The sequence below is a fragment of the Oncorhynchus masou genome, chromosome 8 (assembly GCF_036934945.1).
Source record: "Oncorhynchus masou masou isolate Uvic2021 chromosome 8, UVic_Omas_1.1, whole genome shotgun sequence".
Classification (NCBI taxonomy): domain Eukaryota; kingdom Metazoa; phylum Chordata; class Actinopteri; order Salmoniformes; family Salmonidae; genus Oncorhynchus; species Oncorhynchus masou.
Window position 1 is genome coordinate 44844274 of NC_088219.1, and position 18748 is coordinate 44863021.

General features: G+C 44.9%; 1 protein-coding gene across 1 annotated transcript; it reads left to right on the forward strand.

Annotated features, from left to right (window-relative positions):
* Window positions 1-468: 468 nt before the first annotated feature.
* On the forward strand, window positions 469-14814 carry LOC135544737 (serine/threonine-protein phosphatase 6 catalytic subunit). Its single transcript, XM_064972601.1, has 7 exons — window positions 469-583; window positions 8473-8568; window positions 8709-8774; window positions 9539-9680; window positions 12135-12214; window positions 12322-12531; window positions 13046-14814. Exons 1-7 carry the CDS (start codon window positions 509-511, stop codon window positions 13292-13294), a joined length of 918 nt encoding a protein of 305 aa, XP_064828673.1. The 5' UTR covers window positions 469-508; the 3' UTR covers window positions 13295-14814.
* Window positions 14815-18748: the final 3934 nt, after the last annotated feature.

Genomic DNA, 18748 nt, shown 5'->3' on the forward strand with positions numbered 1-18748 from the left:
ATTATATTATTAGAAGAAGCCTACATAACCAACCAATAAATTGCTATTTAACATCCATATATGGCCAGCTGTGTAAACTTTAACAATGATTTATCCTGCAATAGATGTCTTTCAATTGGTAACATACATTTTTGTCTTCTAATGCCTCTTGAGGGGAAATAAATATAAAAGTAACTGAATGTAATCAGATTATGTTACTGAGTTTGGGTAATCGAAAAGTTACGTTACTGATTACAATTTTGTACAGAGAACTGGTAACTAACTAATTACATTTAGAAAGCAACCTGCCCAGCCCTGTTGATTTGCAATGTCTAGCTAGACTGCTAGAACGTTCCCATCTATCTCGCCTCCTCCCGAACTGCCTTTCGTGAGTTGTATTTCCATGTTTAGAGCGGTTCGTCGACGATATTGTCAATATAGTAGATCATCTTTGTAGAAACTCGCTTTGCTCGAGAACAGGAAGTTATACTCAGTTACTTCCGATTTGTCTGCGGTTGTTGTTTTTAAAATGGCGCCGTTGGACTTGGATAAGTATGTTGAGATTGCAAGACAGTGCAAATATTTACCAGAAAACGACCTAAAGGTGAGCAAGAATTTACGTTTTATTAGTGTACCTAACCAATACCGTTATGTTAGTGCATTCGATCAGGCCAATAGCCATCTTATTGCGACATCAATATTCAGAGAAACGGAAGCAGCTAATTTAGGTAACGTCAGCTAGCAAGTAACTTTAACTTGTCTGTTTGTTAGTTGTGCAGGTCACAAATGTTGGGGACAAACCTAGGGGGTAATCGAGGTAGAAGAGATGTTGTATATTCTCGCTAGTAGTTAACTAGCTAGACCTGTGATGGATATGCACCTTAGAGACTAACGTTATGTACTCCACACATTCAACTCTTACAACCACTCGTATTATAAACACACACGCAGTCAACCTTGCTGTTCAACCGTTACTACACAACATAAACCCCTTTCCAGTACGCGACATTCTGACGGCACTCACGGATGCGCCCGACTCTTGGTTGCAGTAAGGATGCCATCTGCGCACATTCAACATAGCCTAGATTTACTTTACGACTTCTAAATAAAATAACTTTTTGGGGTTCTCATATGCTTACAATGATTCGATTCTTGCTTGATCAGTCGATAAGATTATATTTGGTTGTGATCTTTGCAAAGTAACTCTTTTGGATGCAGCAGTTGTTAGCCAGAATGCTAACGCTCATTGACAGTCTGTAGCCGAAGATACATTTTACCGGTTGAAGTGTTTTAAAAATATAATGCAGTTCATTTGCGATGATGACACACATTAAGCAGGACATTCATAAAAGCCTTAAAATCCAATTATAATCCAAAAGTAGTTTGAAATGCACTCTTAACCAACATGTTAATGGAGGCTTTTTTTGCTGGTATTCTGTAAGAACTTCCATGTTCTGCCACCACCTTGCGTGCAGCGCCCTCTTACGGCAATGCTTGCAAACACAAGGCATTAGATTGCCACTTTATATTTCTAAATAGTCATACTTATAGCACATTCATTATCTATACAGTATATCCTATTATGTATATAATACAGTGCACTCGGAATGTATTCGGACCCTTTGACCTTTTCCCACATTTTGTTACCTTACAGCCTTATTCTAAAATTGCCCCCCCCCCCCCCCCTCATCATTCTACACACAATACCTCATTATGACGAATCAAAAAGTTAACATTTTTGTAAATGTATTACAAATACAATTAAAATGAATCCCATTTCCATAAGTCATTAGGCTTGGCACACCTGCATTTGTGGAATTTTGCCCATTCTTCTCTGCAGATCCTATCAAGCTCTGTCAGGTTGGATGGGGAGCGTCGCTCCACAGCTATTTTCAGGTCTCCACAGATATTTGTTCAGGGTCAAGTAGGTGCCTTTTGGCAAGCTCCAAGCAGGTTGTCATGTGCCTTTTACTGAGGAGGGGTTTCCGTCTGGCCACTCTACCATAAAGGCCTTATTGATGGGGTGCTGCAGAGATGGTTGTCCTTCTGGAAGGTTCTCCCCCGATTGCTGAGTTTGGCTGGTCGGCCAGCTCTAGGAAGAGACTTGTTGGTTCCAAACTTCTTCCATTTAAGAATGATGGAGGTCACTATGTTCTTGGGGACCTCCAAGGCTGCAGAAATGTTTTGGTACCCTTCCCCAGATCTGTCCCTTGGCATAATCCTGTCTTGGAGCTCTACGGAAAATTCCTTTGACCTCATGGCTTGTGGGACCTTACATAGACATGTGTGTGCCTTTCAAAATCATGTCCAATCAATTGAATTTACCACAGGTGGACTCAAATCAAGTTGTAGAAACATCTCAAGGATGATCAATTGGTATTGTGTGTAGATTGATGAGGATTTTGTATTTATTAAATCCATTTTCTACTAAGGCTGTAGCGTAACAATGTAGAAAAAGGGAAGGGCTCTGAATACTTTCCGAATGCACTGTATCAGGCTAGTATGCACACTGCTACCTCTAGCTGGGGTCGCCCTGTCCCTTACCCTGTCCCTTACCCTGTCCCTGTCCCTTACCCTGTCCCTGTCCCATACCCTGTTCCTGTCCCATACCCTGTTCCTGTCCCATACCCTGTTCCTGTTCCTGTCCCATACCCTGTTCCTGTCCCATACCCTGTTCCTGTTCCTGTCCCATACCCTGTTCCTGTCCCATACCCTGTTCCTGTTCCTGTCCCATACCCTGTTCCTGTCCCATACCCTGCTCCTGTCCCATACCCTGCTCCTGTCCCATACCCTGTTCCTGTCCCATACCCTGCTCCTGTCCCATACCCTGCTCCTGTCCCATACCCTGCTCCTGTCCCATACCCTGTCCCTGCCCCTTACCCTGTTCCTGTCCCATACCCTGTTCCTGTCCCATACCCTGTTCCTGTCCCATACCCTGTTCCTGTCCCATACCCTGTTCCTGTCCCATACCCTGTTCCTGTTCCTGTCCCATACCCTGTTCCTGTCCCATACCCTGTTCCTGTTCCTGTCCCATACCCTGCTCCTGTCCCATACCCTGTTCTTGCCCCTTACCCTGTTCCTGTCCCTTACCCTGTCCCTTACCCAGTCCCATACCCTGTCACTGTCCCTGTCCTGTCCCTAGGAGTCCACCACCCTGCAGAGCCCCAATCCACCACACTCAGCGTTAGGATCTTAATGAATCATTCATTGGTTTTGAGTGTGTTAGGCCAGAGGGACAACCCACAGGACGTCAGATCCACCAGGGCTGAGCAGCCCAGCTGCTAGACAGCCTGAATCTGTATCTCCACTGACATGGACATGTTTTCAGTACAGACTCCTTTAGTCCTACTGTATTCCATGTAAGTCATCCAGACCTTATGACAGTTGCCTAGTATACCCTTAATCTTGTAATAAATCTAGTGATACTTTTCTTGACATTGTGCGAGGATTACCAACCTTCCAATTAATGGCAATGCATTTCTTAGCCACTATACATGCTTGGTTACACAGTTTAAGATAAATCAAATCAAATCAAATTTATTTATATAGCCCTTCGTACATCAGCTGATATCTCAAAGTGCTGTACAGAAACCCAGCCTAAAACCCCAAACAGCAAGCAATGCAGGTGTAGATGCACAGTGGTTAGGAAAAACTCCCTAGAAAGGCCAAAACCTAGGAAGAAACCTAGAGAGGAACCAGGCTATGTGGGGTGGCCAGTCCTCTTCTGGCTGTGCCGGGTAGAGATTATAACAGAACATGGCCAAGATGTTCAAATGTTCATAAATGACCAGCATGGTCGAATAATAATAAGGCAGAACAGTTGAAACTGGAGCAGCAGCACGGCCAGGTGGACTGGGGACAGCAAGGAGTCATCATGTCAAGTAGTCCTGGGGCATGGTCCTAGGGCTCAGGTCCTCCGAGAGAGAGAAAGAAAGAGAATTAGAGAGAGCATATGTGGGGTGGCCAGTCCTCTTCCGGCTGTGCCGGGTGGAGATTATAACAGAACATGGCCAAGATGTTCAAATGTTCATAAATGACCAGCATGGTCGAATAATAATAAGGTAGAACAGTTGAAACTGGAGCAGCAGCACGGCCAGGTGGACTGGGGACAGCAAGGAGTCATCATGTCAGGTAGTCCTGGGGCATGGTCCTAGGGCTCAGGTCCTCCGAGAGAGAGAAGGAGAGAATTAGAGAACGCACACTTAGATTCACACAGGACACCGAATTGGACAGGAGAATTACTCCAGATATAACAAACTGACCCCAGCCCCCCGACACATAAACTACTGCAGCATAAATACTGGAGGCTGAGACAGGAGGGGTCAGGAGACACTGTGGCCCCACCCGAGGACACCCCCGGACAGGGCCAAACAGGAAGGATATAACCCCACCCACTTTGCCAAAGCACAGCCCCCACACCACTGGAGGGATATCTTCAACCACCAACTTACCATCCTGAGACAAAGCTGAGTATAGCCCGCAAAGATCTCCGCCATGGCACAACCCAAGGGGGGGCAACCCAGACAGGATGACCACATCAGTGAATCAACCCACTCAGGTGACGCACCCCCTCCAGGGACGGCATGAGAGAGCCCGAGTAAGCCAGTGACTCAGCCCCTGTAATAGGGTTAGAGGCAGAGAATCCCAGTGGAAAGAGGGGAACCGACCAGGCAGAGACAGCAAGGGTGGTTCGTTGCTCCAGAGCCTTTCCGTTCACCTTCCCACTCCTGGGCCAGACTACACTCAATCATATGACCCACTGAAGAGATGAGTCTTCAGTAAAGACTTAAAGGTTGAGACCGAGTTTGCGTCTCTGACAATGGGTAGGCAGACCGTTCCATAAAAATGGAGCTCTATAGGAGAAAGCCCTGCCTCCAGCTGTTTGCTTAGAAATTCTAGGGACAATTAGGAGGCCTGCGTCTTGTGACCGTAGCGTACGTGTAGGTATGTACGGCAGGACCAAATCAGAGAGATAGGTAGGAGCAAGCCCATGTAATGCTTTGTAGGTTAGCAGTAAAACCTTGAAATCAGCCCTTGCTTTGACAGGAAGCCAGTGTCTGGAGGCTCCAGTATCAACATTTCCAAGCAAAAAAAATAATACAGGGAGATGGGAGAATCTGTAGACATGCTGAGATAAAAGATCATTCTCTTTGCCAGAATTCAGCCAGCCTTCACAAGACAGAAAGATAACTGCCCCATGCTTCTCCGCCCATACCTAGGCTATAGCCTACTCTATTTAATAGAGACCACACGCACACCTGATCTCACAGGTATGGCTACTGAACTTAAAGCAGCAAGAACGATGACAGCAACACTATGTTTGCATAGGCCTATACGATATAGACTACCTTTTATGAGGACGATTTGCAGGCAGACAAAAAAATGGGTAATCAATACTTATTGAAATTGAAAAGGCTCAATGCTCACTCAACACAGTAGCCTAACATATGTGCGCATTGTGCCTTTTCAATGATGATTACATAATTTGCACTTAGTCTATTTAAAGACACTGTAATAAACTACAGTCTAATCGTATTTAAGAATTTCCTACTCAAGTGCCACATAATTCTCCGCCCATGCAAGCAGCTTACTCTATTTCAATAAAACCACACACACTAGGCGCATTCACGCCCAACTCGGAGAGGTAGGCTACTGAAGTTGAAGCTATGAATTCTGTGTGTGAATAATGAGGAAAATATGTGCTTTTAACACAATAAGTCGGCTGACGCATACAAAGCAGAAAGAGGAACGTTTCCAAATAATCTGTAGGACAAAAATATTTTCAAACCCGCTCCCAGCATGAAAGATGCAGACTGCATTGATCTCTATGGACCCGCAGGAATGCAGCCCTCTAGTACACAACACTACGCTCATCATGTCTTTGCAGGATCAGATGGTGACAGCAGGGTCAGACAGCCAGGGAAGACCATTTTGCAGTATATTAACACTACCAGTGAATGATACAAAGTTCCATCTTGAGAAGATAGGTAGAGCTACAGTGGCTACAGGACAGCAGCTTAAAGCTACAGTCTGGGATCTGAGAATGATGGTCATTATGTGAGGAAGATATGGAAGAAGCCATTGAAGATGATGAATGGATACAGATGTGTTTGAAGGCCCAGTCATGTGCATATCATCTCAGTCGTAGATTACTGCAGTGTAAGACCATCCGTAGAATGTAATATATGCCAGTGAAACTGAATTACATGCAGTCAGAAATGTCATTCCTCTGCTGGAGATGTAAACACAAAAGGGTTAATGAAATACAAATGGTATAGAGGGAAATAGTCCTATAATTCTACCACCAATTCCTACCACCAGCTTTCAAGGCCTCCTGGACGCACCTGTCAACGTCTAGGCCTCCTGGACGCAGCTGTCAGCGTCTCGGCCTCCTGGACGCGGCTGTCAGCGTCTAGGCCTCCTGGACGCGGCTGTCAGCGACTAGGCCTCCTGGACGCGGCTGTCAGCGTCTCGGCCTCCTGGACGCGGCTGTCAGCGTCTCGGCCTCCTGGACGCGGCTGTCAGCGTCTCGGCCTCCTGGACGCGGCTGTCAGCGTCTCGGCCTCCTGGACGCGGCTGTCAGCGTCTCGGCCTCCTGGACGCGGCTGTCAGCGTCTCGGCCTCCTGGACGCGGCTGTCAGCGTCTCGGCCTCCTGGACGCGGCTGTCAGCGTCTCGGCCTCCTGGACGCGGCTGTCAGCGTCTCGGCCTCGTGGACGCGGCTGTCAGCGTCTAGGCCTCCTGGACGCGGCTGTCAGCGTCTAGGCCTCCTGGACGCGGCTGTCAGCGACTAGGCCTCCTGGACGCGGCTGTCAGCGTCTAGGCCTCCTGGACGCGGCTGTCAGCGACTAGGCCTCCTGGACGCGGCTGTCAGCGTCTCGGCCTCGTGGACGCGGCTGTCAGCGTCTCGGCCTCGTGGACGCGGCTGTCAGCGTCTCGGCCTCGTGGACGCGGCTGTCAGCGTCTCGGCCTCGTGGACGCGGCTGTCAGCGTCTCGGCCTCGTGGACGCGGCTGTCAGCGTCAACTTTTGCAGCCTCAGGCTCATCAAAAAGCTCATTTTGAAGCGGGGGTCAATGAAACAAGCCATGTGCATGACTCTCTTTGCCTTCTCTGTGTATCTGTTGTTAAGGTCTTCTCTCATTACCCTTTTCATCTCTTTGGTGAGGGATGGATCTGTATCCTTTTCCACCAGAACATCACGGGTGATGTGGTCCAGGACAGGCTTGATGGCTGACAGTGTCACTCGTGTCTCTGAGGCAAGTGCATCTGTAAACTTGCTCAGAGGTTCAAGGAGCTGGCACAGTTGCTCCATGACAATTATGTCGGCATCCTTGGGCTTCAGATGCCATGTTCCTCTTTCTCCAGCCAGCGTCGCACAAACTGTCTGCTGGTGGCTGAGGAAACGCTCAAGCATCTTGCGTGTAGCTCCTCATCGGGTCACCACATCATGGATCAGAGCCTTCTGTGGCATGTTGAGGGCAGCTAGCTTTTCTCACAGTTCTCGCCTTCTCTTCTAGCTCCGTAAGCAGCCTGCCTTTTTAAATGCTTCCTGGTGTGTCTTTCACAACTGTAGATGAGGAGGGACCAGTAGCATCAAATCAAAGTTTATTTGTCACATGCGCCGAATATAACAGGTGTACAGAGAGTAGCAGTAGAATAAAAGAGGGGTTGGTGGGTAGAGGGACACAATGCAGATAGCCCGGTTAGCCAATGTGCGGGAGCACTGGTTGGTCGGCCCAATTGAGGTAGTATGTATATGAATGTATAGTTATTGACTATGCATATATGACAGAGAGTAGCAGAGGTGTAAAAGATGGGTTGGGGGGGTCACATAATGCAAATTGTCCGGGTAGCCATTTGATTACCTGTTCAGGAGTCTTATGGCTTGGGGGTTAAAAACTGTTGAGAAGCCTTTTTGTCCTAGACTTGGCACTCCGGTACCGCAGAAACAACTTAGAAGACGAGACGACCACAAAATGCGAAATCCTCAAAAGTTTCGCAAAGAAAGCTGCACTGCTCTGACAACAGAGCTCAATGTTTATTATTTGATGTTTTAGGCTATGAACTCTGACTTTTGGGCTATAACGATATGTTAAATGATTCAGAACATGAACAATCATATTTGTCTTGGTAACGTGTATATTAGGACACAAGTAAGTAAAACGTCATCACCAAAATGGGTTTTCACCCACTCTGGGCAGAGAGGAACACACTCTACAACCCTCAAACTCAACTCTGGACATCGAAGCTGCGTTTTCTTTTTTTTTGTTCCCCTCTAATCAGGGACTGATTTTAGACCAGGTAGAACAGAAAACCAGCAGGCTTCGGGCCTCGTGGCGTAAGAGTTAAATACCGTTGCCCTGCAACATTATTTCAATTTTGATACCTCTAACGTTAACAAATTCAAATATGGTTGTCAAAATATCAGTAGGCCCAACGTGCCAGTGTTATTTGTCAGCCTGATCATTTTGTCATGTGTCTCACCCCTTACAGAGATTATGTGACTACGTATGTGATTTGCTGCTCGAGGAATCAAATGTTCAACCAGTATCCACTCCCGTCACTGTTTGTGGAGACATTCATGGCCAGGTATTATCTCATTTTCTTTTTGATACCTTTCCCAAATTCCTTGGTTCTCTTACTATGCACATTTTAAACATCTCCATTTTTATGGTAGTATGATCCACTTGCCGTGAATGTGAAATTGTCTTTCTGATCCCTGTCTCCAGTTTTATGACCTATGTGAACTCTTCAGAACTGGTGGACAAGTTCCAGACACAAACTACATTTTTATGGTAAGAAGTAGTTTTTTTTTTAACTGTTCTGTAGCAGGGATAATATTGAGTGTGGTAAGAAATCAAATGTTATTTGTCACGTACACATGGTTAGCAGATGTTAATGCGAGTGTAGCGAAATGCTTGTGCTTCTAGTTTGGACAGTGCAGTAATATCTAACAGGTAATCTAGCGATCCCCAACAACTACTTAATACACACATGGCCGAGCGGCATAGGCAAGGTGCAATAGATGGTATAAAATACAGTATATACATGTGATAAGTAATGTAAGATATGTAAACATTATAAATAAAATACAGTACAGTATACATGTGATGCATACCTATGCATAATCACTTCGCCCCCACCTACATGTACAGATTACCTCAACTAGCCTGTACCCCTGCACACTGACCCGGTACCGGTGCCCCCTGTGTATATAGTATCGTTACTGTTACTTTTTATTTTAGCCTTCTTGGTAAATATTTTCTTCTTCGTGAACTGCACTGTTGGTTAAGGGCTTTTCGGTAAGCATTTCATGGTAAAGTCTACACTTGTTGTAGTCATATCATGTGGCAAGTAAAGTTTGATATGAGAAATGTAAGATATGTAAACATTATTAAAGTGGCATTGTATGAAGTGACTAGTGATCCATTTATTAAAGTGGCCAGTGATTGGGTCTCAATGTAGGCAGCAGCCTCTCTGAGTTAGTGATTGCTGTTTAGAAACTGGATGACTTGAGATTGATCTGAACCCTGGTCAGTGACGGTCTCTGTTTCCTCAGGGAGACTTTGTGGACAGGGGATACTACAGCTTGGAGACGTTCACGTACCTGCTAGCCTTAAAAGCCAAGTGGCCGGACCGCATCACGCTTCTACGAGGAAATCACGAAAGCAGGCAGATCACACAGGTGTATGGCTTTTACGGTGAGCAACATGCCTAATTACTGGGGGCACATCAACTAACAACACATTAGACCATATGTATACTTCTAGGGTCTCGTGCCCTAGTTATTGTGACTGTTAACTTACTGGTTCTAACTAAATGAACAAACAAATAAGTCATTTATAAGTTGACTTTCTTGGCTTATTCCTTTAAGCCCCTAGTGGCATGAAGAGCCTCGAGTGCATCTCTAGCAGACTCTGTTCGGAGGGGTTTTCTTGACCTCATTCCAGGTGGTTCCTGCCTTCTTTGTCTCCTCATTTGGCCCGCATGCTCAGTGTCGCCCTAGATCATGTGACCAGTGACGTCAGGGTACTGGCTACAATTTTGTTGTGTATCCCCCCCCACACTTCTGCAGCATCATGACATCGACTCTTCCTGAGGCCTCAGCGCCCTTTGAGGGAGGAAAATCTCCACAGAGTTTTGCGAACAGGTGTGCACGAAGTGGCTGTGGTTTGATGTAGTTCACTATTGAAGTTAACTGCTGCTGTATACTGTATCTCCGAGTTCTGTGCTCTGCTCATTTGCCACCAGTTGCTCTTGGTGTATCATACAATGCATCCATATGGGGCGGCAGGGTAGCCTAGTGGTTAGAGCGTTGGACTAGTGACCGGAAGGTTGCAAGTTCAAACCCCCGAGCTGACAAGGTACGAATCTGTCGTTCTGCCCCTGAACAGGCAGTTAACCCACTGTTCCTAGGCCATCATTGAAAATAAGAATTTGTTCTTAACTGACTTGCCTGGTTAAATAAAGGTAAAAAAAAAAAATGGTAGAGGGAGACTCATTCATAACTAGAGAGCAGAGGTCTGGCTGAGATAGATGGAGCCCTATCTGCAAAAGCCCAACATTCGATCCCATATGGAATCTGGTTTTTGTCTATATACATTCGGAAACGATTCAGACCCCTTGATTTATGAACCACTGAAACACCTGTTTGGCCCCGCGCCACTCGTTCCTGTGCTTGGTGAAGAGTAGTGTTAAATTGAAGGAATGAATCCGAGCCTCATGCTTATCACCTGTGGAAGGTTGGGCTTCCAGCGAGGCGTGGATTTCGTTGGCCTTGGTGAGTGTGATTTTTAGACCCTTCAACCGAAGTCGTGAGATTGCGACTCCTCTTAGTATGTTGTACCTAATTTCCCTCCTTCAGGGAACAGTAATTATAGTTAACATTACGTTTTGGATATCTCTGCAGAGGTTCTGTGTCAGCTACCTCCTTTCCTCTATAAGAATCCAGGTTGCCTCTGAGAGCCACTCTTTCCGATTGCTTTCCTTACAGCCCGTGGACGTACAGACCAACTTTATGACCAGGTGTTGTTAACATGGTCCACTGCTTGTCTAGTGTGTTTTTCCTCAGTGAAGTGTGAGATGGTGCTGAATCTGTTCTGCAGCGTGACAGTTTATGTCTCCTACATCGGTTGTGTTCTGAGGCTCTGGGTATTGAACGTGTGATGTGGTTTTTTACTTGGCATCTTTTTAAGGCTCTCAGCTTAGTTTTTGAGGGTTCCCATGACCAGATGGTGGTCGGAGGCAATGTCAGCGCCTCTCCTAACCCTGAAGTCAAGTAAGCTCCTTCTTCATTTGCCCTCTGGTGATATTGTCGAGTCCCAGGTTGCTTTATGGATTCTCTTGTAGGAAAGATGCGCTCTCCGACAACTAGGTTGTTTTTGGCACAGAAGTGAATAGCTCTCCCCCACAAGGGGACCATTTTGTCTGACCAAGGCCATGAACCCCCATTATGGTGTATTTACCTGTGTTGTCTGAACCTATCTTGGGTGTTGCATCATAAACTGCTTGTAGATTCTCGTAATAGTTGTTTTGATTCCTCCACTGCATTGTTTATAGGGGTGTAGCATTGGACAATGGTGACTTTCCTGGCTTTGTAGTTAAACCTGGCTGTGATGGTCCCTTGTTGAAACTGCCTCCCATTATGTGTGGTCTTCATTCTCATGTCCTGAATAGGCAATCAATTCCCGTTTTGATAGTGTGGTCAAACCTGCACCATTCCAGCAAGCTTCAGCTAGTTGTTGTATTCCTTTATAACTTGGGCTTCTTGTGCTGCTTTTCCTGCTTAGTACATTGTACAGACATTCCAGGTCCCAAGTTGGATTGAGGTCTTGGTTGTAAGAAGATTTTTCCACTGGCTGGTTTCCCCGAATGCTTTCACCAGTCTACTTCATTAGTCCCCTCTGGAAGGTGCGGGCTCCATTTTTTTTATATTTTTTTTAGTTTCATTTGCATTATTAGGTTTCTGTAACAGCATTTCGTTTTAACCAACAGGGTTATTAGCCCTGCGCACAACCCCCAACCTGAAGAACCAATTTATAGGTTACTACTGTGTAATTATACATTTTTTTTCCATTATCTGTGAATGTTGTACCATAAAAAGAAGCACTACCAGAATGATGTGTGAAGTGTAATATATGTATATATTTTTGCAGATGAGTGCCAAACGAAATACGGAAATGCAAACGCCTGGCGATACTGCACTAAAGTGTTTGACATGCTAACAGTAGCTGCTGTAAGTCCAGCCATTGATTTAAATTATTAAAACAAAACAAATGGGTGCTTTATGTTATATTTTCCCACACTTATGAGTCTATAACTAATAGGAGTTTCTGACCACAGTTGATAGACGAGCAGGTCCTTTGTGTGCATGGTGGCCTTTCACCTGACATCAAGACCCTGGACCAGATCCGCACAATCGAGCGCAACCAAGAGATTCCCCACAAGGGAGCCTTCTGTGACCTGGTGTGGTCGGACCCAGAGGATGTGGACACCTGGGCCATCAGTCCGCGAGGTGCAGGCTGGCTCTTTGGCGCCAAGGTCACTAATGAGGTAAATGCATCAAATTGTTCTCCTGCGGAGAGGGGTAACTACCACAGGGGATTATGATAAATGCAGGCCAAGACGGGCTTCCAGACTGACTGTTTTGGATGCATTTATTGTCTCGCCTCCTGTCAATCACAAGGCGTCATTGCCTATGCAGAGAGTAAGTGGCATGGTCATTCTAACTAGCGACACCTTCAGTGGTTGAATTGTAAACTGAGGGGGATTGTCCTGGGGTTTATGCACAACACCGCCGATTCAAATAATCAAAGGTTAAAGATGGGTTGGTTATTTGAATCCGCTCTAATGCTAGGGCAAAGCAACTTGCACCCAGGGTGGGCACCAGGACCGTGTTTGGGAAACCCTGATCTAGGGGGGTTAAGGGGGCAACTTTTGATCGCACATGTGGGAAAAGTTCATCTGTAGCCTTGATGGAGGTCCAAGTGGAACGGACTCTTTGGGGGCGCACCTCACCTATGTTGAATACCGAGTTACATCCATGATCCTTCTTTCCCAATTTCAGTTTGTTCACATCAACAATCTGAAGCTGATCTGCCGTGCACACCAGCTGGTCCACGAGGGCTACAAGTTCATGTTTGATGAGAAGCTGGTGACGGTGTGGTCCGCGCCTAACTACTGTTACCGCTGTGGAAACATTGCCTCCATCATGGTTTTCAAGGACGTGAACACACGGGAGCCCAAGCTGTTCCGTGCCGTGCCCGACTCTGAGCGGGTCATCCCTCCCCGAACAACAACACCTTACTTCCTCTAATGAGGAGCCATTTTGTTCAGTTCCATAATAACCCCCAGCCTCTTCCCCTTTTGCCCCTATTCCTTTTGGTGTTTGCAGTCTTAAGGGAGGGGATTGGTGTAACTAAGAAATATCACAATGGCTTCACAATGGTCTGGTCCATGACCATAGCTCTTGTCCCTTCAATGTTTACAGATCTGAGGGAATGAGATGGGTGTTTTCAATATGATAGAAGCTCCCCTATACCTCATTAGAAAGCTAGGTGGAGCGGTCACTAGTTTGTTTACTTTACGCCTGTCTGATCCTTTCAGATCTACAAACACCAAAGTGATGCTTCAATCAGTCAATTGATTCACATCAGCAGTTGTCGCAAAGTGCTTTAACCGATATCCAGCCTAAAACCCCAAAAAGCAAGCAATGCAGATCGTGATGCACAGTGGCTAGGAAAAACTCTAGAAAGGCAGGAACCTAGGAAGAAACCTAGAGAGGAACCAGGCTCTGAGGGGTGGCCTCTCCTCTTCTGGCTGTACCAAGTGGATATTATAAGAGTACATGTCCATTTTGGCCAGATTGTTCTTCAAGATGTTTAAACAGTCATAGATGACCAGCGCAGGGTCAAAAAATAGTCAGTGGTTATAGAAGGTGCAACAGGTCAGCACCTGGAGTACATGTCAGTTGGCGGATCAGCAGATGCTTCTGGGCTGAATCTTCTAATGGGTTTAGGGTCAGTTATCTATATATTTTGTTATACCTATCTGGTTCCTTGTTATCTGCAAAGAGGTTTAGGTTAACGGTTTTGGGACTGGGCTATTGTCCCCACTGTTAACTACCCCCCCACCCCCAACTTCTCCCAAGGGGACTTGCATCTCTCTGTTTGTCTCCATTTTTGTCTTGAAATATACATTCTCAGACCTTCCCCTTCCCTTGAAAGTATTTGATGTTGTCTAATGTGTTTTTATTTGCTTTTTATTTTTTTTATTTTTTTTACAGATAACCTGCTTTAATTTATACTCCCTCAAATTCCATTCGATGGTAGTAAATGGGACATGCATTTCCAATAAAATTGAATTGTATGAATACTCAATGTTCTGCAGCTTTGTGCATATTTAAGTCATTCATCTGCTCTGCTTCTTTATAGGGTTATCGTATGATGTCGGAGTGAATTCCTTTGATTGCACCGTGTCACAGAATTCCATGTTAACTATTGAATGGAGTTTCAGTGGTGTGTTTTGAGTGTTATTGTTCCAACTGGGTCGATATTGCAATTATGCTAAAAGCATGTCACCTGATGATATGGACTTTCTCAGATGTAAATCTATAGAAAACTTATTTCCACCAAAGACGGCAATTTAAGTATCTCGTTGTTGATTTTTAAACCAGATCAGTCGACGGGAACTGAGTGGGTTATGATGCCTTTGTACATTCAAATAATTGTATTGATTTATTGTTCCTATTTTTTTTCTGCTCTGATTTGTTGTATTTTATTATTGTAGACTGCAACCCATATACCAATTGAAAATAAAAGGCCTTTACTAATTTAAGTACCTGTTTGTGTTTTGTTGAAAAAGATCTGAGAAATCTCTTCTAATGGTGGTTGATGCATTGGTGTTAGAAGTGGGGTGGCGCAACTCCCTGCAAGGGTGTAAACTCTAAACTTAGCTTGAAGTCAGGGTTTCAGCCCTGCAGTGGTTGCACTGATTTCCATTTTGGTTTCATAATTTAGGGTTTCACAGCAAACTTTCTAATTTGGCGCACTGAAACTGGAGCCCATAAGTAACTTTGTCAGAAAGAATGGCACTGATTGGCCTATAGGTGGTGCTGTTATAAGCAGTCTCACTTGAACCCTCATCCATCACCTGTTTGATCTAGAGACTTGACACTTTGTATCGGTTTCTTTCCTCATGCTGAACAAATTTGCCCCAAGGACCCATAAGGTCTGTCAGGATAGATTTTCCTCCATCTTGAACATTTTGGAAAACCTTTGGAAAAACTTCTCATGAACCATAAAATCCAAAAGACACCATTCAGTACGTAGGCTTCTGGTACATCTCTTAACCTAGTTGGTGAAAATCTAAGTGATCGAGCTGGCCCAGTTATTGATAAATCTGATTTTACGTGTCTATTTAAATCCTTTGTAAATCCCCCCCACAATGGCCTACCAACTTGAAACTTAGAATCATCAAAGACATTACCATGATGAACCAGGTTGTTTGGCATTATCTTTACTTGTTTTTTAAAAACAATTAACAATTCACTTTGACTATAACGCTAATTCTTAAAATAATTAGGACTAAAAGTCATGTTCATTCCAAATGTGGTCTTTGGACTCATCACAAGTCCCTAAAGAGTTCATCTTCGAACGCATCAATGTTATTAACACACATGACCAAAGGTAAGTGGACACCTGCTTGTCGAACATCTCATTCCAAAATCATGGGCATTAATACGGGGTTGCCCCCCCCCCCTTCTGGGAAGGCTGTCCACTAGATGTTGGAACATTGCTGTGGGTACTTGCTTCCATTCAGCCACGAGCATTAGTGAGGTCGGGCACTGATTAGGCCTAGCAGTTGGAGTTCCAGGAAAGGGCCTTCCCCAAGCTGTTGCCACAAAGTATGAAGCACAGAATTGTATTGTATGCTGTAGAGTCAAGATTCCCCTTCACTGGAACTAAGGGTCCTAGCCCAAACCATGAAAAATAGCCACAGACCATTATTCCTCCTTCTCCAAACTTTACAGTTGGCACTATGCATTCGGGCAGGTAGCGTTCTCCTGACATCCGCCAAACCCAGATTCGTCCGTCGAACTGTCAGTTGGTGAAACGTGATTCCTCTCTCCAGAGAACGTTTCCACTGCTCCAGAGTCAAATGGCGGCGAGCTTTACACCACTCCAGCTGATGCTTGACATTGCGCATGGTGATCTTAGGCTTGTGTGTGGCTGCTCGGCCATGGAAACCCATTTTGAAGCTCCCGACGAACATTTATTGTGCTGACGTTGCTTCCAGAGACAGTTTGGAACTAGGTAGTGAGTGTTGCAACTGAGTAAAGAAGAGTGTTACACGCTTCAGCACTCAGCGGTTCTGTTGTGAGCTTTTGTGGCCTACCACTTCGCAGCTGAGCCGTTGTTGCTCCTAGACATTTCCATTTCACAGTACAGAACTTACAGTTAACTGGGGCAGCTCTAGCAGAGCAGAAATTACACAAACTGACTTGTTGGAAACGTGGCATCCTATGATGGTGCCATGTTGAAAGTCATTGAGCTCTTTAGTAAGGTCATTCTACTGCCAATGTTTGTCTATGGAGATTGCATGGCAGTGTGTTCGATTTTATACACCTTTTAGCAACGGGTGTGGCTGAAATAGCCGAAACCACTAATTTGAACGGGGGCCCACATACTTTTATATACAGTACCAGTCAAAAGACACCTACTCATTCAAAGGTTTTTCTTTATTATTACTATTTTCTACAATAATAGTGAAGACGTATGGAATCATGTTGTAACCAACAAAGTTTTAAACAAATTTTGATTTGAGATTCTTCAAAGTAGCCCCCCTTTGAGTTGATGACAGCTTTGCACACTCTTGGCATTCTCTCAACCAGCTTCATGAGGTAGTCACCTGGAATGCATTTCAATTAACAGGTGTGCCTTGTTAAAAGTTAATTTGTGGAATTTCTTTCCTTCTTAATGCGTTTGAGCCAATCAGTTGTGTTGTGACAAGGTAGGGGTGGTATACAGAAGATAGCCCTATTTGGTGAAAGACCAAGTCCATATTATGACAAGAACAGCTCAAATAATCAAAGAGAAACGACAGTCCATCATTACTTTAAGTCAGTCAATGCGGAAAATGTGCATTTGAATTTGCACAAAAACCATCCAGCGCTATGATCAAACTGCCTCTCATGCGGACCGCCACAGGAAAAGAAGACCCAGAGGATACGTACCAGCCTCAGAAAATGCAGCCCAAATAAATGCTTCACAGAGTTCAAGTAACAGGCCCATCTCAACATCAACTGTTCAGAGGAGACTGCGTGAATCAGGACTTCATGATCGAATAGCTGCAAAGAAACCACTACTAAAGTATACCAATAAGAAAAAGACTTGCTTGGGCCAAGAAACACGAGCAATTGACATTAGGCCGTTGGAAATCTGTCCTCTGGGCCAAATTAGAGATTTTTGTTTCCAACCGCCGTGTCTTTGTGAGATGCAGAGTAGGTGAACAGATGATCTCCGCATATGTGGTTCCCACAGTGAAGCATGTAGGAGGAGGTGTGATGGTGTTGGGGTGCTTTTCTGGTGACACTGTCAGTGATTTATTTACAATTCAAGGCACACTTAACCAGCATGGCCACCATAGCATTCTGAAGCGATACGCCATCCCATCTGGTTTGCGCTTAGTGGGACTATCATTTGTTTTTCAACAGGACAATGACCCAACACACTTCCAGGCTGTGTAAGGGCTATTTGACCAAGAAGGAGAGTGATGGAGTCCCTCCGCACTAGGAGCATTTGTGTTCCTAGGCCTCATTGACGAATCAAAAGGATGCCACCAGGTTCACCAATGTAGCTGACCGATGTAGAGGGAGACAAATTTAATAGCTAATAGCTACTTAGCTAAATGCATCGCTGCTAATTGATTGGATAGAGGCTATTTTTGCATGAACGATTCAAAATCTAGCGTTACAACGTTAACAACGAACGACGTTAGTTAGGCGAACTAGCTAGCTTGCTAGTTACTAAATGCATTATTGATGTGATGAGTTCAGACATTACCCTTCGCTGGCTAGCTATGGACGTAGCTATTTTCACAACGTTAAATCACCAACATAACATCGTGCACGCTGAATGTAACACAAGCTCATCGTTAAGTTATGTAATAGTGCAACGAGCAATGCCCTGCTTGTGTCACTGCAAAGACTCGCGTGTGTCCTGTTACAGATTACTGCACTGATTGTCTTTTTTCTCAATACCCCTTCATTTTTGTCAAAACGATTTGTCTAATTTTAAGACATATAGGCAACTGTTTTCAAGTGGACTCGGACTTGACACAAGTCGGACTGTTCTTTAAGGTGAGTACATGTCATATTCTGTAGCCTAGGTCGCCCTTGCTCTGGGGATGTGAGATGCTTTCTCACAGCATCTTGAGTTGAAAGTGCTTTAAAAAAAGTCCACTGAAAATAAATGACAATGAAGCAAATTGTAAAAAAAAAATTGTATCGACTTCCAGCTCCAGTCTGGTGAGGGAGCTATTAATTTGAATGGAACGTAGTTGACTAGAAGGCATACACCCCCTTGCACAGTTGTCACATTTTGGTGTCCTGATTGCAATGTCAGTGCTATCAACTTTCCCCTTGATCCTGACATGTCCTAATTCATTGCTGATGACAATTGAACCAAATAAAGTTATTCACTTGGGATGGAAGAGGTGCAGGAGCTGTCTTTTTCCAAGTTGGTGCACGAGACTATGTTCACCAAAGTTC

Coding starts and splice junctions, on each gene's coding strand:
- LOC135544737 (XM_064972601.1), top strand. CDS start 509: ATGGCGCCGTTGGACTTGGATAAGTATGTTGAGATTGCAAGACAGTGC. Junction 8,569..8,708: donor GTGGAGACATTCATGGCCAG/GTATTATCTCAT, acceptor CCCTGTCTCCAG/TTTTATGACCTATGTGAACT. Junction 12,215..12,321: donor ACATGCTAACAGTAGCTGCT/GTAAGTCCAGCC, acceptor TTCTGACCACAG/TTGATAGACGAGCAGGTCCT.